The sequence below is a fragment of the Oryza glaberrima genome, chromosome 12, assembly GCF_000147395.1.
Source record: "Oryza glaberrima chromosome 12, OglaRS2, whole genome shotgun sequence".
Lineage (NCBI taxonomy): Eukaryota > Viridiplantae > Streptophyta > Magnoliopsida > Poales > Poaceae > Oryza > Oryza glaberrima.
The window spans coordinates 12527679-12545546 of NC_068337.1; the positions used below are offsets into that span (position 1 = coordinate 12527679).

Genomic DNA, 17868 nt, shown 5'->3' on the forward strand with positions numbered 1-17868 from the left:
CCGTGACTCTGAGAGTGCTGTCGTGTTGTGTACTCTTTAGTTTCCACAATTTTATATACCTATATTTCAAAAATACGTTAAGTCTTTTGGAAAATATTTTCATCCATCGTCGCGTAGTCTGGACCGGTCGCACGGTTCCCTCGCCAACTCGCGCCAAAAGTCCTGCATCTGTTGTCCGTTTGATCGTTTATGTTTGTATCTATTTGCAAGAGAAAAGGGTGTATGAATCAAGATCAGCATCCACGAATTGGGTTGTTTCTCCTTCCTCATACAATTGTAATGGGCTAATACAAATTTTCGAAGGACATACGTGCTGGATTGGCTTGTTTTGTAATGGGAATTTTGCAGAACCGAGGGTGTCTTAAATTAATTAATCTTTTCGGGCCAAGATATGATTGATTTGGGCTGTGTACATCATATCCATTGTGAATGTAGAGGCCGGATTTTATCCATTTTCTAAAAAATTATATGATTGATTAGGTTCCTTGGAAGTTGGAACCGTATAGGGCCATTAAGCTTTGGGCTAATTAACCTGCGAATGCCATAATAAATCCAAATACTGTATATACCCTTGGCCCAATCATGAACACTGCTTTTTTAATGTGACCAATTGATGTATATGGAACTGAAAAATCATAAACCAGCTATTTGTTCATTACGTTTCAAAAATCATAAACCTGATATTTGTTCATTAGGTGCCTAATCGACTTACTACGGACACTAAACACTAATTTTTTTGTTTTATACAAAACTAGCATATTGCTCCTATGTTGCGGTGGACTTTAATTAATGAAATTAACCCATTAGTACCATCATTTTCTGTACACATCTTCTTCAAATATCTATATAAATTTATTACTGACATGTGAGCCCTCTAGCCTACACCGTCCTTTTTCCTTTCAAAAATTAGAGTTGGTGGTGGGGGTGGTGATAAATTCACCCCTCACCATCAGTACTACCCCATTTTAAAAGAGTATATATAGAAATCTGCGCAACTCATGGGCATCTTACTATATGCGTACCCAACAACCGCATACCCAACAACCATATGAGTTGCCACGTGTATTGTTGTTACTGTGGTTTGAAACTCTAGGCAACAAAATTTTTCCTAAGTTTTTACATAAAAACTCTAGGGTACCTAGGCTTTCCCTTAGAAATGATCGCTAGAGCGGGTTCCCTAGAGTTTACCATTGGGAAGCGCTTTCTCTAGAGCATTTTGGATGGGAAAAAGTACGAATTACCCCCCCCCCCCACCGCCCACCCCGCCGAACTATCACAGTCGACCAAATTACCCCCCTAAACTCAAAAACCAGACATTGTTCACCCTGAACTTTCAATACCGTGGTGATCTTATTAATCATTGCATCTTGGACCATCTAATGATTGGATTTTGCAGAAATTGACTTATTAACATGTAAGATTTAATTTAGATAGGAATTAATTGGTATGTCGGTTAATTTATCGGCCAATGCAGAGAAACTAAAAGACCAAATAGAATTAGCTATATACACCTTTGTTGGTGTAGAGGCCGAGTTTTAATCTATTATTAAAAAAAATAATCAACTAGAAACTACTCCCTCCATCCCATAATATAAGAGATTTTGAGTTTTTGCTTGCAATGTTTGACCACTTGTCTTATTTAAAAAATTTGTGCAAATATAAAAAACAAAAACTTGTGCTTAAAGTACTTTAGATAATAAATTAGATAATAAAGTAAGTCACAAATAAAATAAATAATAATTCTAATTTTTTTTAATAAGACGAATGGTCAAATAGTGTAAGCAAAAACTCAAAATCCCTTATATTATGGGACGGAGGGAGTAAGTTTTACTCCCTCCGCCACAAAATATAAGGGATTTTAGACAGATGGGACACTTCTTATTACTAAGAATATGGATATGAAGTATGTTCAGATTTACAGTACTCCCTCCTTTTAAAAGTCTAAGACTTATTCCATTCTTTGATTTTTTTTTTCCAAAGTCTAAATCCTATTTATAGTTACTATGTGCTAAATTCAATTGTTGATCGGAACTCAAGAAGCTATTTGATTACTTATTGGTTGCGTGTTCATTGGTTTTTGTCATACTGTGAATGAATAATTATTCATTGGTCTTGGTTGTGAATGAATAATTATTCATTGGTCTTGGTGCCAAAAGAAATAGATTTTAGATTTTTGGATGTAGGAAGTACTACGAAGTGTTCCATCTGTATAAAATCTCTTATATTTTGAGACTGATGAGGAGTAATTTTTAGCACAGCTAGTGTGGCCGCTGGCATGCACATGCTGCAGACATAGTGTCAGCACACCAGGCTGCAAACACAAGACATCCTGTGTCACAAACCTGTTTTTGTACACTTAACAATGGCAGATCGATCTCTTGCAAATGGGCAGCAAAATTCGGTGTCACGATCCTATTTTGTAGAGTAGTAAGCTTGGGAGGCTTTGGGATTGGCCTCCCAGCAGGATAGCATAGGCACACATGCACTGGATATTTTAGCTTCATTGCTTGATGCAGCAATTTTGAGTTAGATAAATAGTATTATAGCATGAGCATTGCTATGTGTTCAAAAAATATTTACAATCAATGCTATGAAAATGGTTTTTCCTAGAGGCTAAAATGAGTCTTTGCTAGCGGTTAGGGTAGCAGCTTTTGACCAAAGGCCAATGAAAATGAAAATTCTTCACAGGCGGGACTTGAATCGTCAGCGACAATCGGTTTTTGTTGGCTGCTGTGTTATATGGTTATATGGGCCACCCGTGATAATCCGTTTTCTCTAGCGTATGTGTTAAGACAGCCGCCTGCGAAGCTCATTTTTGGGTCAAAAAAAATTGAAAATACATACATGCATCTGCTCTCTGACCGCTAGCAAAGAAGTTCAAAGGAATATTGAAAATGCCCAGATGCAGCAACCCTGCATTCCCTATCTACATTATAAAGCAAAATCAATAACAAGAACATGTCACAATACAAAACCACAGCTCAATGAGCACAAAATCCACAAAAAATGGTTTTCCCTCGCATCTCAACTGCCAGACATCGAAGATCGACCTTGCCTCTGTCGTCGTTCGGAGGGACCTGCCGGCGGGAGGGCGCTCGGAGGTTGGCGAGCGAGGGAGCATGGACTTGACGAGGAAGGGCGTCGCCGGCCGGCGGTGGATCCGCTCTACGGAGGCTCGCCGGCGCCAGATCTGCGCTCCCGCTGCTCCCCTATGCCAATCGTCGATGTGGTCACCAAGGCTGCTATCGCCAAGCGACACCCTCCCCTGTGCCGCCATCGCCGAGCACCGTTACCTCCGTAAACGCTACTTCACGGATGGTCGCGCGCGCCCCCGACCGTGCGGCACAGCCACGTAGCGTGTGCGGAGAGGGGACGGTGGAACAGTGCATTTAGATGGAGCACATGACGCGGTTTTCTCTCTTTTTTGGGGTTTTTTTAGGGGTTTTTTTGTTTTTTTTGGGGTTTTTTTGTTTTTGTTTCATTTTTTTACGTTTTTCTAATATACCTGTACAATTTTGTATACCTGGAATTTTTGGGTTTTTTAATATATACGTGTACAAAGTTTCTATATGCTCGAATACAAAGTTTGTACATGTGTGTGTATATATATACACACTTACACTTTATATACAAATGTGTATAGTATTGATGGGACTAGATGGGACGGACTGACCGTGCGGGTGCAGCCCCGCGCGTACCCGATCAGCCACACCCTCCCCACCCCCACCCCCGCCTTCCCTTGCTGTCACCGAGCACCACTGCTTCCCCTTGCTGTCGCCGCCGCCGAGCATCGTTGCCTCCCCTTGCCATCACCGACGCCACGCGAGCCCCACTGCCTTCCCTTGCCATCGACCCGCCGCGCAAGCACCGCTGCGTCCACTTGCCATTGACACCGCCGAGCACCACAGCTTTCCCACCGAAACTCGCTTGTGCCCAACCCTGCCGGTGCCTACGTGACCACTGAATCTGCCGCCCATTGCCGTTCCGTCGTCGGATCTAGGAGAGAGTAAGTGGGAGACGTGAGGTAAGGAAGAGAGAAGGGTATGGTGGTTGGTGGGAGGGGATAAGGTAATCTTTAGAGGATTTTTTTTCTCATATCTCCAAAGGGGTATTTTTCATGGCGGGTATTTAAGAGGACTGTTTGTGCGTATCTATTTTCACAAGCGACCCTCTTAAACGACTTCTTGTGAAAATAGGGGTATTTTTACAAGCAATTATGTTAAGGCAACCACTTGTAAAAATTGATTTCCGCAAACAATTATTAAACAGGGACCTCCGGTTACGTTTTCACTAGCGTTTTTTATTTTATCCGCCTGAGAATGGTTGTGTGCTCTCCTCTTCTTGTTAAGGTGTGAGTCCAAATGTTTTTTTATCATTTTAGCTGTGTATATCCTTTATGAATAGAAAGACCGGATTAATGAAAATCCATTAAAAAAGAATATGTGTGCCTCTCCCAGCTGAACCGTAACAGCAACACTAAAGAACAGCTTGTTCATAGCGTTTTTCACATACACAAATTGGTATTTCCAGTAATAGAACCAATTAGCCACTTCACTAGCTGTTCCTGGTCGTGGTGTACTAAGCCCAGAATTGAGCATACGTCATTGGAGAAAGATTTTCAGCACACGCGAAACAAGAAAGCTTATTAGCACGTGGTTAATTAAGTACTATTGATTACCGTAAATTTAAAATATATATTTATTTGATTTTTTTAAAACAACTTATTTATATATATTTTAAAGAAAAACACGCATCATTTAAAATTTGAAAAACATGTTAACAGAAAATAAGAAAATAAAAATTTAGAGTTTAAGGAACATAGCCTTAGCTTGTTTCAGCTAGTGGTTGGGGGTTGCACAGAGCGGTGGGATGGCACTGTTTTGTTGTGCAATTGGCCAGTGGTTTTTTTTTCCCGTTCTTCCAGTTTCATGTAGCTGAACTGATGCTTTTCCTTAATGGAAAGGAGAGGAGCTGTTGCTCTTCTGTTAAAAAAGGGGCCTAGGACTGAGCAAGCCAATCAATATTACGGAGAGATACAGCACAGTAGCACACTGCTACGGCTCCAGCACTAGCCTTTGGTACTATCTCTATTTGCACGGTGCAAAATATGGACTGATACAACTGTACTGTTGTTCTTCTTCACATCACTACTATGGTTCTCTTTACTCCAATGGATGTGATTCTTTACTCATGGAAAGTTACCTCCAGGGTTCTACTTTATGTCTCTGAAATTCTTTTAACAAATGAGAAGGATGATTGAATTCCCGACACCTCTCACGCCTATGTCATCTAGCAGTATATATCACGCGTACACTGCTCATGTTCTAGGCTTCTAGCCTCCAATAGAAATAACAGAGTTTAGGCTTTGTGGATTATATAGGCTGTGTTCTTTCCCCTCCTTTTTCCACCTCGTCTCTCTCTTTTTTGCGCTTATATTTTTCAAACTATTAAACTGTGTGTTTTAAAAAGTTTTCTATAAAAAAATATTTTAAAATATCATATTAATCTATTTTTTAAAAAAGCTAATACTTAATTAATTGCACTAGTAAGTATTTGTGTGCGTGAAAGATTAGCTTCAAACATCATCTAACGAACACAGCAGTATAATCCGAGAGAACTTAGTCATGGTTCCTAACTTCACCTCTTCGTTTTCCACGCGCATGCTTCCCAAACTGATAAAGGTGTAATTTTTCCAAAAAAACATTTCATAGAAAAAATGTGGTAAAAATAATATTAATCTATTTTTTTTAAGTTTCTTAAGCTAATATTTAATTAATCATATGTTAATTCGTTGCTTCATTTTGCGTGTGGAGGGGAGGGGTTCCCTCCAAAAGAACACAGCCTTACAACGTGCTACAAGTAGAACAGTCCAGGCCCAGCTTTGAGGTCTGCTGGCCATGGCCCAACCTGATCAAACTACATGTATCTTCTGTCTCCAAGGCCCAGTAATAAATAAATGGAATAAGTTCATACGAGGTCTCTTAACTTGTCAACGAATCCAATTTTTCCTTTAATCGTAAAACCAGATAGAACTGGTCCCCCCGTGCAGATGGTCATCAATCAGTTTCATATATAACGGTTCTGAAAGTTTAACGACAGCACACGAAAACACCACTGCAACGTTCGCCTTGGCAGCGGCGATGCAACCGTCTAGCACCGTGGCCAGAGGCAACATGAACAGGCAAGAGCTAGCAGGATTGCTGGTGATGCTCCTCCGTGGGTTGGGCTCTCGCGTGCCCAGCCGACGCACTGGCCACTGCCTTGCTGGCCACGGAGGTCACCAGTGTGGTCGTTTCCTTGCCGGCCACGGCGGAGGTCGCCGGTGTGGCCGCCTTCTTGCCTACGGCCGAGGTCGACGCCGGAGTGGCCGTGTCTGAGCTAGGTCGACACCGGGGTGACCGCCTCCTTGTCTTTCTTGGCCGCCACGTGCCGCTCTCTCCATCACCTGGAGAGAGAGATGAAGAAAGGGGAGATGGGGAGAGTCGGAGAGAGGAGGAAGAAGAGGAGGGATGAGTTGGACTGACATGTGGGCTCAAGTGGGTTTCATCATTTTTTATTATTTTTTGTGTGATACTGACATGTGGGTCTCACGGGTTTTATTATTTTTCCGAATTGAATTGCTACGTAAGCGCCACGTCAGATGAAGACCAAGTCAAATCAGCCATGTAGACCGTCAGCTAAAACCGCCGAGGGATCTAATCTGCACCGATTTTGATAGTTGAGGGACCCATTGTATCTAATTTTGATAGTTGAGGGACCCATTGTCCCAAAAAAAAGGCAAACCATGGATTCTCGTGCCAACGTTTGACTGTCCGTCTTATATGAAATTTTTTTATAGTTAGTATTTTCATTGTTGTTAGATGATAAAACATGATTAATATTTTATGCGTGACTTATCTTTTTAATTTTTTTCATAATTCTTTCAAATAAGACGGACGGTCAAACGTTGAACACGGAAACCAGGGTTTGTCTTTTTTGGGGACGGAGGGAGTAAATACTACACAGACCAATGTGGATCATAAATTTCTGGGCTCGATTTGCTTGGATTTTTTTCTTTTTTTTGCTTTTTTGTTTACAATATGGCTTCGATTTTGATAGAGGTACACACATCCAAATGTCCAAAAGAATCCATACTTCCCTTCCCCAAATTGTGGGCGTTTTTGTCCAATTTCTTGCGAAAGTATGTATAAGACATTCAAATATGGATTGGAGAATACACGGAGGGTTTCTGCAAGAAAATACTTGCAACCAAACAACATCTAACTTGATCATAGCAAGCAATTAGCTTAGGCTCCTCCAAGAATCAAGAATCCAATTTGCAGAGTTCAATCCTGGCTTTTCTTTCCTAACGTATGTAATTAATTAACCAGCTAATTTTAAATTGCTATTCCCATCTTCGATCCCCTGTGACTTGCTAGCCAGGGAGCACTCCAGCTTCACCTGCATGATCCAGATGACAATGGCTGTTCAGACAATCAGGCAATAGCAGAGAGTTCAGAACTCAGAAGCTGCAGTTTCAGATCTGTGATTACTACCAGGGTTCAATTTTTTTTTCAGATTTTCGTGAATTTAGCAAAACTTTGTTCAAATTTGACCATTTTTTGTTTAAATTACAAATTATTTCGGAACTATTGGTACCCAGATAGAAATATCCTAACCAATATATTAAACCCTAATTTACTACTACCTTTGCTGCACTGATCAGCTGGATGCACAGGTCGGGTTGCGAGGGGGGAGCTGGTGATGGGGCGTTCTCTGCAAGCACAGACAAGAGCATATAAAATTTTGCTTACACAACAATGCAAACACTAGGAATAATTGACACAAATACTTGAAGTGCAGGGCAGTCAATTCAATTGGATCAGAATCACTAGTTGGCCTCTTGTGTACTACTCACCTTTAGCTTTGGCTTCAAGGACTCAATTGCTGCCCTTGCGCTGCCGTTTGCAGCTTGCTGAAGCAAAGCATCATCAGAAAAGAAAGCAAAAGCTTCAGTAAAAAAGAACAGCTTTTTGTTGTACATGGTATGTTTATTTGTCTCTGGATTGCAAGGATTTGTGTACCTTGCCTAGGACCCAGTCTGCGGAATCGAAGTAGGCGCGCTCAGGGTCCTGCAGCCAAAATCAAATAATCCAATTGAGGAACAGAGAAATTATTAACAAAGTGCTCTTCAAAAGGAATTCCATGAGTCTTTGAGTGATTATTGCCAAAGTTCCAACCATTGTCTCACAAAATGGTACTAATGTGACATTCAACACATGCCAGTAAACATGGTTGTGGTGAATTGATTATTGTGAGAGTGAACCATGGTAGTAAATAGAAGTCAAGATTTTGCTTTTCTACCGAACTGGAAGTCAAGATAATGGACCAATACCTTTGAAATCAGAGGCTTCTTGGGTGTAATTCCTCCATACTTGTTTTGAGCATAGGTCTGCAACCCAAAGAGCTATAAGTCTTATTGAATTTAGAGTTGCTAGTTTTCGTCTAAAAGAGAGTTTCTAATATTATTATTACATATATGATATATGTTAGGTACAAACATCAGACTATGACCAAATATGGGCATATATCCTCTAACTTTGTGCAAAGCCAATTAATCATCAGAAGAAGATAATGCATCAAAAGTAATGTAACTAACACAAGCACACTCATGAAATCTACTCCTAAAAACCTAAACCTTTTTTCCCTAAAAGTCCATGCAACCATACATCATTCATAATTGCATGATGCAAAAACACTGTGCTTTTTGGGAGAGCACTACAAGCATGTGAACCATGCAACACTGATGTTGATCCCTTAACAAAGCCTATCCTTGACAAGGACAGGGTTCCAGAACCTGTTTTCAGCCAAAAATCCACTCAAATGATTGAGGGGTCAACATAATCCATGCAAAGCAAGATGGTGAAAGATTCCAAAATTCTATTTCTCAGTAATGAAAAGGGATGAGTTAAAAAGGATTGTGCGTTATATATATTATATTCTATCATGAACATGGTGCATATATATGCGGGTAATCTTGGCCATTTTTTCTTCAGGCCCCAGAAGAATTTTGGTTGTTACATTCTTTAGAGACCGTGGAAAGTTCAACGGTTGTATTGTTCTTGTGGTTGGTGTGTACAGTCAACAAAGGCACTCTCCTACTGTCACATGGACTGACAGTTTGTAGTAGTTGTTAGGGACAAGTGGAAGAACCGCATTAGGCGAGGTACTTTTATGCAGTTTTGAAAAACATGGAGCATCAAATCGGAAATTCCATTGCGATTAACCAGGCATCAAGATGGCAAGTTGACTCTATTTTCTCACATTAAATCGTTAAAAGCTAAAATTTTTGGTGGCAGGAATAATCGGATGTCCCAATTTCGCAGCAAAAAAAAAAATCATATGTCCCAATTAATCAAGCATGGATCTGAGGAACATTATGGTGCCTGAGATATTCAGACATTCAGTTTGTAAAGATCTGCATTGCATTATCTTCTATCAAACAGAGCAGGGGCAGAGCAACATCAAAAATATAATATATATTGAAAATTGCCATAACCGATAAACCCCATTTGCCTAAAACAAAGAACTCCATTTCTGCTAAATCACTGGAGCATCAATATAGGGGAGAGAAATGAACTGGAGCTCCTAGTATGAACAGTTACCAAAAAAAATGCCCTTCTTATATTGGAATTCAAATTTGAAATATAAATTGATCCAGGACAAACATCGTTAAAAAAAATCAAAAGAATTGCAATTCAGAAGGCTCAGGCAGGATAACATCAAAACCTAAGCAGGAAAAAAGTGCTGAATCCATAGTTAATCGAACTCTGAATCGCCGAAATTGGGCAGCCACAAACAAGAGATTACAACTTAATTAGGAGCATTCTTAATCGCGACTAGAACAATTCAGAGAAACAATAAGAAAGCTGCAAAAGTACCTGTTTTTCCATGGAAGAGGCTGATGACTTGTCGTTGCAGTCTGCCATCTCTCCTCCTCTGCCTGCTACACAACAAACAACGAATTCTGTAACTAACTTGGCAAGAACTCAAGAACAAGATGAGCACCACAAAAACATGTGCGAATTCATGCGAATTGTGCCCAAAGATTCGATCTGGGTAGGTAGGTGAGGGAGAACCTTGGCGCTGTATGCGAGAGATACAACTGGACAAGAGACACGAGACAAGATATACAGCTCTGAATTGTGAAGAGAGGAGTGCAGAAACACGCACATATATATAGAGGGGAGGAGCATTGCTGAGCTAGGAATCTTGTGGTTGCGGGGAAGAAAGGCAAGAAAGGTGGAGATGGGTCCGAATTCATTCGATGCACCCGGTTTACACACTGGATTTGTACACCCGTGTATGCACGTGTACACACTATGGGTTAATTTGCTAGTACTACTGATCATGTTTGGTTCATCATGTTTTTTGAGTAATTGTGTCGGCTGCGTGTAAAGAGAGTGGGTCAGTGGAATTTGATTTGTTTTGCTTTATTTTTACTAATCATGTTTGGTTCATCATATTTTTTGAGTAATTGTGTCGGCTGCGTGTAAAGAGAGTGAATATCAGTGGAATTTGATGTTTGCTTCTTATTTCTTATTTATTTTTACTGTTAGGCAGTTGCTTTTGTAACTGTGTTTTGTATTATGGTCTCTGTTGACGAATTTTTGTCGTCGCTCGTCAGAATCGATTAATTGGTTGTTGGAGGATGAGTTAACAAGATAGCTAGACTATTTCTTTGCTCTTTTCTCCAACCACAAAATAAAAAGGGCCGCCTTTGTTGCACACGGAAGTTTTTTTAGATAATGTCTTGCACACATGTGTGATGTATCTATATTTTATTGTTTCCAGTTCTTGGGCGAGAAGCACGTGACAGTCTTATCATGCAAATCGAGCAATTATATCATGACAAGAAACTGTACATCCATCGGTAGATTTGATTCAGCTGGTAGCTCAGATTTACCCATCACAATATACTGTTAAAGCATGACATACTTTAAGACTTATTAGTGTAAATCAATGCAAATTTCAAATTCCCCAAACATTTTTTTTGCAATTCCTTTTTGAAATTTTAAGCACCAAATTTCCAGTGAACATCCTCTGTGCATAGTTGGCATTTTTTTTTCCGTCCCTGCAGGTATTCCTGCCTTGGATCAGGTGTCTTGCTCCGATCCATGCCTTCCCAACAAATTCTCCTCCTGACAGGCTGACGTGGGACCTTCTTTTTTTTTTCCATGGCTGCTGTTCTCATATGTTGTTCTTCCATATCTGCCCCCTAGCAGGCTAGCATGTGACGGAGCGTTCATATTTTTTTAAGATAATAGAAGTAATATACCCAGATATCCCGCGAAAGACGGATGGAATAATCTTTTTCCACCTATCACCCCTATCCCCATGGCCCTTTCCATGCCTCTTTTATGTCTCTAGCTTTGCATGGTTGGTTGGGAATTGCTTGTTTTTGCATGGCATCTGGACCAAGTGCTGCTGCTGGAAACTTGGGGTTTTCAGACATTCGGATGATCTGAAGTTGTGGTGAGCATTTGCTGTGCTGACTCACACTGTTCCTGCTGCAAATTCATTCCTGCTGTAATGTGGCCAAGAAATAAAGTAAAAGGGGGTAATCTGGTGTGATCTACCTGCAATGCGTGAAGTGTGGTCAAAGCTGAAGAAAATGCATGTCACTTCGGTACCATGCATTCACTTGCTGAGAACTCAATTCTGAACTTCTCAAGCCTGAACTCTTAAGGCTAGCACCAAATGGGCTAAAGATGATCTCTTTTTTTTTTCTTTTTTGGATCGGAAAGGGTAAAGATGAAATGTGAGGATGCCAAATGTATATGCAGGTAGCATTTCTAGAACAACAAAAACTTTCTCTGCATGAAGTCTTTCTGTTTGGCTGAGGTTGGATAGACAGCAATGGACAGATGATAGAGAGAGGAGGATAAATTCAGTTTGTTGCAGACGCCAAGCAACCAGCTGACCGTGGAAGCAAAGGCAAGGGCACGTACATCGTACTACTCCCAGAGCTGCTGGTTGGATCGGATAACAAGCAAGTAGAGTACTAAACGAATGCAACGCATATAAAAACGATGGGGTACTACTTTTTCAGCGATTCCAAAAATCAGCGGTAACTGGTGTGTGGAATGTGGATCGTGGGACTGCATTTCGTTACGAGATTTTCGGAATTTCGGTAATTTCACCCCCTCCACTGCCAAGCCCATATCTCACCCGATATTCTCGGGTATTTTAAAGTTTATTTGAAATTGGTTAAAATGTATACAAATTCATTCAAAATTTGTTAAATAATTTTCAAATAATGTTGACACAGTTCAGAAAATCCTGAAAATTCGGTGACAACCGAAATTAAAAAATTTGGTTGAAAAACGAAAGTGTAAATCCTAGCTATATCTAGAAAGTTTGAATAAACTAGACAAAGCTCCAGCTCTATGTATTATAGAAAATTAGGCCCTGTTTAGATCCCACCTTAAGGGCCCCTTTGAATCAAAGGAATTATGAAGGAATTTTATATGATTGAAATCTTATAGGAAATTTTCCTATGTATCCCTTTGATTCAAAGGATTGAAGTTTTTCAAATCCTACAAAATTCCTATGGAATGGCTTATAGCATATAGATTTTGGAGGAAACTTAGCAAGAGCTCCAACCTCTTGGAAAAAAAATCCTCTAAGTCTATCTATCTCATTTGAGCCTGTGGTCCAATCAAACGATCATTCATGTGTTTTTCCTGTGTTTTGCAATCCTCTGTTTTACACTTATATTTCTGTCAGAATTCTACGTTTTTCCTATTCCTCCGTTTTTTCATTCCTACGATTCAAAGGGGCCCTAAAATTTTTTACCTTGTCACATCTAACGTTTGAACACCTACATAAAGTACTAAATATAGGCTAAAAAATAATTAATTACACGGATTGCGACTAATTTGCGAGACGAATCTTTTAAGCCTAATTGCTCCGTGATTTGACAATATGGTGCTATAGTAAACATTTGCTAATGACGAATTAATTAGGCTTAATAAATTTGTCTTATTGTTTACTGACGGATTATATACTTAGTTTTTTTATTAGTGCCCGAACAACCTATGTAACACCCTATATAATATCCGATGTGACACGCCAAAACTTTACGCCCCTGCATCTAAACACTCCTTATAAGGAAAGCTCCCTTAGTCCAAAAGCCAATAGTGGGATCCCTCAAACCCCCCACCCAAAAAAAAAGGATAGCTGTCACTAAAGTTTGAAAAATAAATTGTGGCTTATCAGAACCTAAGGCGGACCTAAGAAATAATAGCAGCGGTACTGAACAAACTAGACAAACCTCTATACCTTTTATATATGGGTTAAGTTTAGTTCCAAAGTTTTTCTTTAAACTTCCTATTTTTCCATCATATCAAACTTTCCTACACACATAAACTTCTAACTTTTCCGTCACGTCATTCCAAATTCTATCAAACTTTTAATTTTGGTGTGAACTAAACACACCCATGGTCGAAAATTTTAGGTCCCATCCAACACCGGTAGCAGCTCAAGCCCTCCCTGCCGGGCTCACCACCCCCATAGCATATCTACCACTTGTCTGAACTCCAAAGCCGTTGATCGGTTAGCGAAACGATGTCTTTAAATTCAAAATTTCAGCTTCCAAATTTCAATTATATTGGAATTTTTCGGCCGGATACTGATCAAAATTTTAAAATTAGGATTTTTTTTGTCGGTAAAATCCAGTGGTCTAGAGGCAAATCCGAAACAGACCGCAGTTAGAGAGTGACCGGTCTGTCTCTTTACCTTCATGAGGAGCCTCAACCAGACTATTACACACACGAACATGCGTCTTGTTCGTTCCATCACGGATTCGTTTTGTCATGTAAAAGGAAGCTTTTGTAATCTCCGACACTGATCCACCACAAGCATGATTGCTTGTCGGCATAGCAATGGCATGGCAGCTACTCCGGCTAGTAGCTGATAAAACAAGCAGCAGCTAGCCTTCTGTTGGTTACTTACTGAAAAAATAAAAAAAAAATCTTGATCTGGTCTGATTCGGGCAGCCACTTGTGCAAATTGTAATGTGCCACAGCGAAATTCAGCCAAAAAAAAAAAAACAGCTCAGAAAGTGACAGGTTACATACAATCCTGGAGTGCTCGAATAAAGGAGAGATTTTAGAAACGGTAACTATTATCTCTGTCCTAAAATATACTCCGTCTCAGAATATAGCAACCTATGATCAGATGGGATGTATCCTAGCACTACGAATCTAGACAGAGGGCATGTCCAGATTCGTAGTACTAGGATACATCCCATCCGGTTCTAGCACAATATATTGTCTCATAGAATGCATTAAATGTGCGGATACAGCGCCTACACTGGCCTTTCAAAACAGTAATGAGCTGGAAGATCAAGCAAGGCTCCCTACATGGGCAGAACATAGCATTATCGTCATCACACCATCATAGGTGACTCCGACTTTGCTAGGAAACGCCAGGGTCAAGAAATGCTTGCCGATCAACAAGCATGCTACCGCCCACTGGAGCAAAAACTCAAAGGGCGAGTTCCAACTTGGGTCATCGTTGCCAAGATTGCATTTGCACAGCAGCTCTAACTTTCACAAGAGGACACTAGCCAAACCCCGCCTGACAAGCATGGCTTCGATTTATCGTTGCCAAGCTCGTCGACCGCCTCGATGCAACAGCTCCGACTTCTCAAAGGCCATCCATAACAAAACAGAGCAAGACTATGAAACTACTAAGGATTAGCTCGACAATGCCTTCAGGAAGGTCACGACACCAAGCTACCCGCCATCATCGGCCCAAGAGTTGGGCTAGGTTTACACCCGTAAAATCCAAACACAACAGGATGAGGAGACAAAAAGGATGCCTCCAACGAGGAAATGACACCCGTAGGCGTCGCCATCTAAGCTTTTGCCTTGGCCTCCACCAACGTGCTGTGAGGACAGTTCCACCGCCGATGTTGATCTTGCTCTCAAGTGTAAAAGCAAGCACTTTTAGCCACAGCATGCCGAGTTGGCCTTCTATTCAACATTGTAGCCACCGTCGTCCTCATTATGTGAGCAATGAATCAACACTGGTGGACAAACCCTTTTTAATCCCGGTTCACAATCCCCTATAGTCCCGGTTATGCAACCGAGACTACGAATCCAGGACGGTTGAAATAACCGGGACTAAAAATGGATCTTTAGTCCCGGTTGGAGTTACCAACCGGGAGTAATGTTCTTTTTTTTCTTTTTTTTCCTTGCTGCTTGCATGATCTCGAGCACCACAAATCATTCATATTATCCACAAATCATTCGAACACCACAGATCATTCACAAAATCCCCAAATACATCAAGCTGCATTTTCTAACTCCAAATACATCACAAATCATTCACAAAATCACAAAATCATCTCCACAACACATCACACATCACACAGATCAGAAAAAGAAATCCACATCGCATAGATGGGCCGCACACATCGCACAGATCAGGAAAAAACCACATCGCAGAGATCGGGCGCCGGCCGTCCGCCGTCTGCCCGGCCGCCTGCCTCGCTGGCCTTGCAGGTGTTGCAGTTTAGGTGTGTTCTAAGTAAAGTCCATCACGGTCCCTAAACTTGTACCACTGTATCATCCCGGTCCCTAAACTCGCAAATCGACCGTTCAGGTCCTCAAACTTATTCGACTGTGTCATCCCAGTCCCTAAACATGCAGATCACCCGTTTAGGTCCTTCAACTTGTTCAGTTGTGTCACCCCGGTCCCTAAACAGGACGGTCTAAAAACTTTATATAAAAGATAATTCATAACTTTTTCATGTGAACTCTAATGAAGACAAACTTTATATGAAAATTGTAGCCCTCGACGTGACCTACAACTTTGTAGCTGAAAAGTTTTTGAATTAAAACTGTTTAGGGTCCCAAAATATTGTTGCATGTTTATAGATTTTGAAATTTTAATTTTAAAATTACATTTTGGGACAAAAAATGACTTGAAATAAAAAATTTCAACTACAAAGTTGTAGATCGTGTCGAGGGCTACAAGTTTGACATAAAGTTTATCTTCATTAGAGTTCACATGAAAAAGTTATGAATTATTTTTAAATATAAAGTCTTTATACCGTCGTATTTGATCCAAATGATATTCAAATCCAAGTTTAGGGACCGGGGTGACACAACTGAACAAGTTGGAGGACCTAAAAGAGTGATATGCAAGTTTAGGGACCAGGATGACACATTCGAGCAAGTTTGATGACCTGAACGGTCGATTTGCGAGTTTAGGGACCGGGGTGACACAGAGGTACAAGTTTAGGGACCGGTGATGGACTTTACTCTAAATTTAGTTAGTTATGTGGTGTGTTATATAGTTCTTTTAGTTGTAAAGTTTTTGAAGTATACGGATACACATTTGAAGTATTAAGCGTAGACTAATAACTAAACAAATTACAGATTCCGCCTGTAAGCTGCGAGATAAATTTATTAAGCCTAATTAATCTATCATTAGCAAATATTTACTGTAGCATCACATTGTCAAATCATGGCGTAATTAGGCTCAAAAGATTAGTCTCGCAATTTACATGCAAACTGTGCAATTGATTTTTTTTCCCACATTTAATGCCCCATGCATGTGTCCAAACATTTGATGTGATGTTTTAGCCAAAATTTTTTTATCTAAACAAGGCCCTAGAACCATTTTAAGGTCCTAGGTAGTATTACTGCTTTTATCTATTTATTGGATTGGATTCACACGATGTCAAGTCTATTATCCTACGAGCAACCCAGCAACTCCTCTAAAATAGCGTGTTGGGGAAGAAAAAGGGCATCAACACATGTGCCATAGCGTCCTTCAATTTTAGCGCATCCACCGTCCGGAGAGAGAAATGACAAATTTGACGTTTCTCTCTCTTCGCGCTATTCCGCAGCTGTCACTTTCATCTTGTTCTTCCACCCCCATCTGGATCGAGCCATGGAGGGTGAAGGAATGAAGGTAGAGAGGAGAGAGGATGTGCTGATGGCCACCTTCACCTTCCGCTACCACCGTCGGCCAATTGCACACACGCCGCTCCCGCCGTCGGCTAGTGGCAGGAAGCTATCCTTGGGAATACAATGGATAGTGGACAGAACCGTCGCTGATTAATGAACGATGGAATTAAAATTTGATCAGTCAATGCTAGATCTTAGGCATAGCCACTGTTTGTAATACCCTTATATTATTGCATTTTGTGTGGTGGCTTGCTAAGTACTTTTGTACTCATTGTTGCTCTCTATATATATATCTTTTAGTAGAGTGTTGAAGAGAAGCCCTTGTTAGTATGCTTGCATACCTAACAAGATGACCGGAGTGTGGTTTCGTTCTAGGTCTCGTTCCCTAGTCGACTGCTCGTGGCATGTCAACTGGGCCCTTATATTATTTTGTCTCCCGCTGTTATTCTCTGATAGTTGTTGGCCTGCTTGATCCAAATGTAAGTATTTAACTCTTTATCCTGAATTCATTCATGATATTTTATGATTTGGCTACGTATGTGTATATCAACTGCCGATCCAGGAATTAGTACCGATAAACAAAGAAGATTTCTGATTTCCAAAATCGGGGGTCGATAGTCAGCAAGCAAAAACGATAGGATGGCTTAGCGCATAATTAATTACATACTCTCTCCGTCCCATAATATAAGGGATTTTGAGTTTTTGTTTATACTGTTTGATCACTCGTTTTATTCAAAAAATTTGTGCAAATATAGAAAACGAAAAGTTGCGCTTAAAGTACTTGGGATAATAAAGTAAGTCACAAGAAATAAATAATAATTCCAAAAATTTTTTGAAGCAATTTTCATATAGAATATCTTTTAGTCAAACATGCCTTTTAGAATTTTGGGAAGCATGTGCGTGA

The 17868-nt window shown here is 40.4% G+C and overlaps 1 protein-coding gene across 3 annotated transcripts; it reads right to left on the reverse strand.

Annotated features, from left to right (window-relative positions):
* Positions 1 to 7012: 7012 nt before the first annotated feature.
* Positions 7013 to 10265, reverse strand: LOC127756803 (uncharacterized). 3 transcript variants are annotated; one of them, XM_052282176.1, is made up of 7 exons: positions 10119 to 10265; positions 9921 to 9985; positions 8375 to 8431; positions 8064 to 8111; positions 7898 to 7954; positions 7688 to 7755; positions 7013 to 7440 (listed from the first exon to the last, which is right to left on the reverse strand). In XM_052282176.1, exons 2-6 carry the CDS (start codon positions 9966 to 9968, stop codon positions 7702 to 7704), a joined length of 264 nt encoding a protein of 87 aa, XP_052138136.1. In that variant the 5' UTR covers positions 9969 to 9985; positions 10119 to 10265; the 3' UTR covers positions 7013 to 7440; positions 7688 to 7701. The 3 variants fall into 3 exon arrangements, with proteins under 3 accessions (XP_052138136.1, XP_052138137.1, XP_052138138.1); XM_052282177.1 differs by having other exon boundaries at positions 7685 to 7755; XM_052282178.1 differs by having other exon boundaries at positions 9921 to 9982; positions 10119 to 10195.
* Positions 10266 to 17868: the final 7603 nt, after the last annotated feature.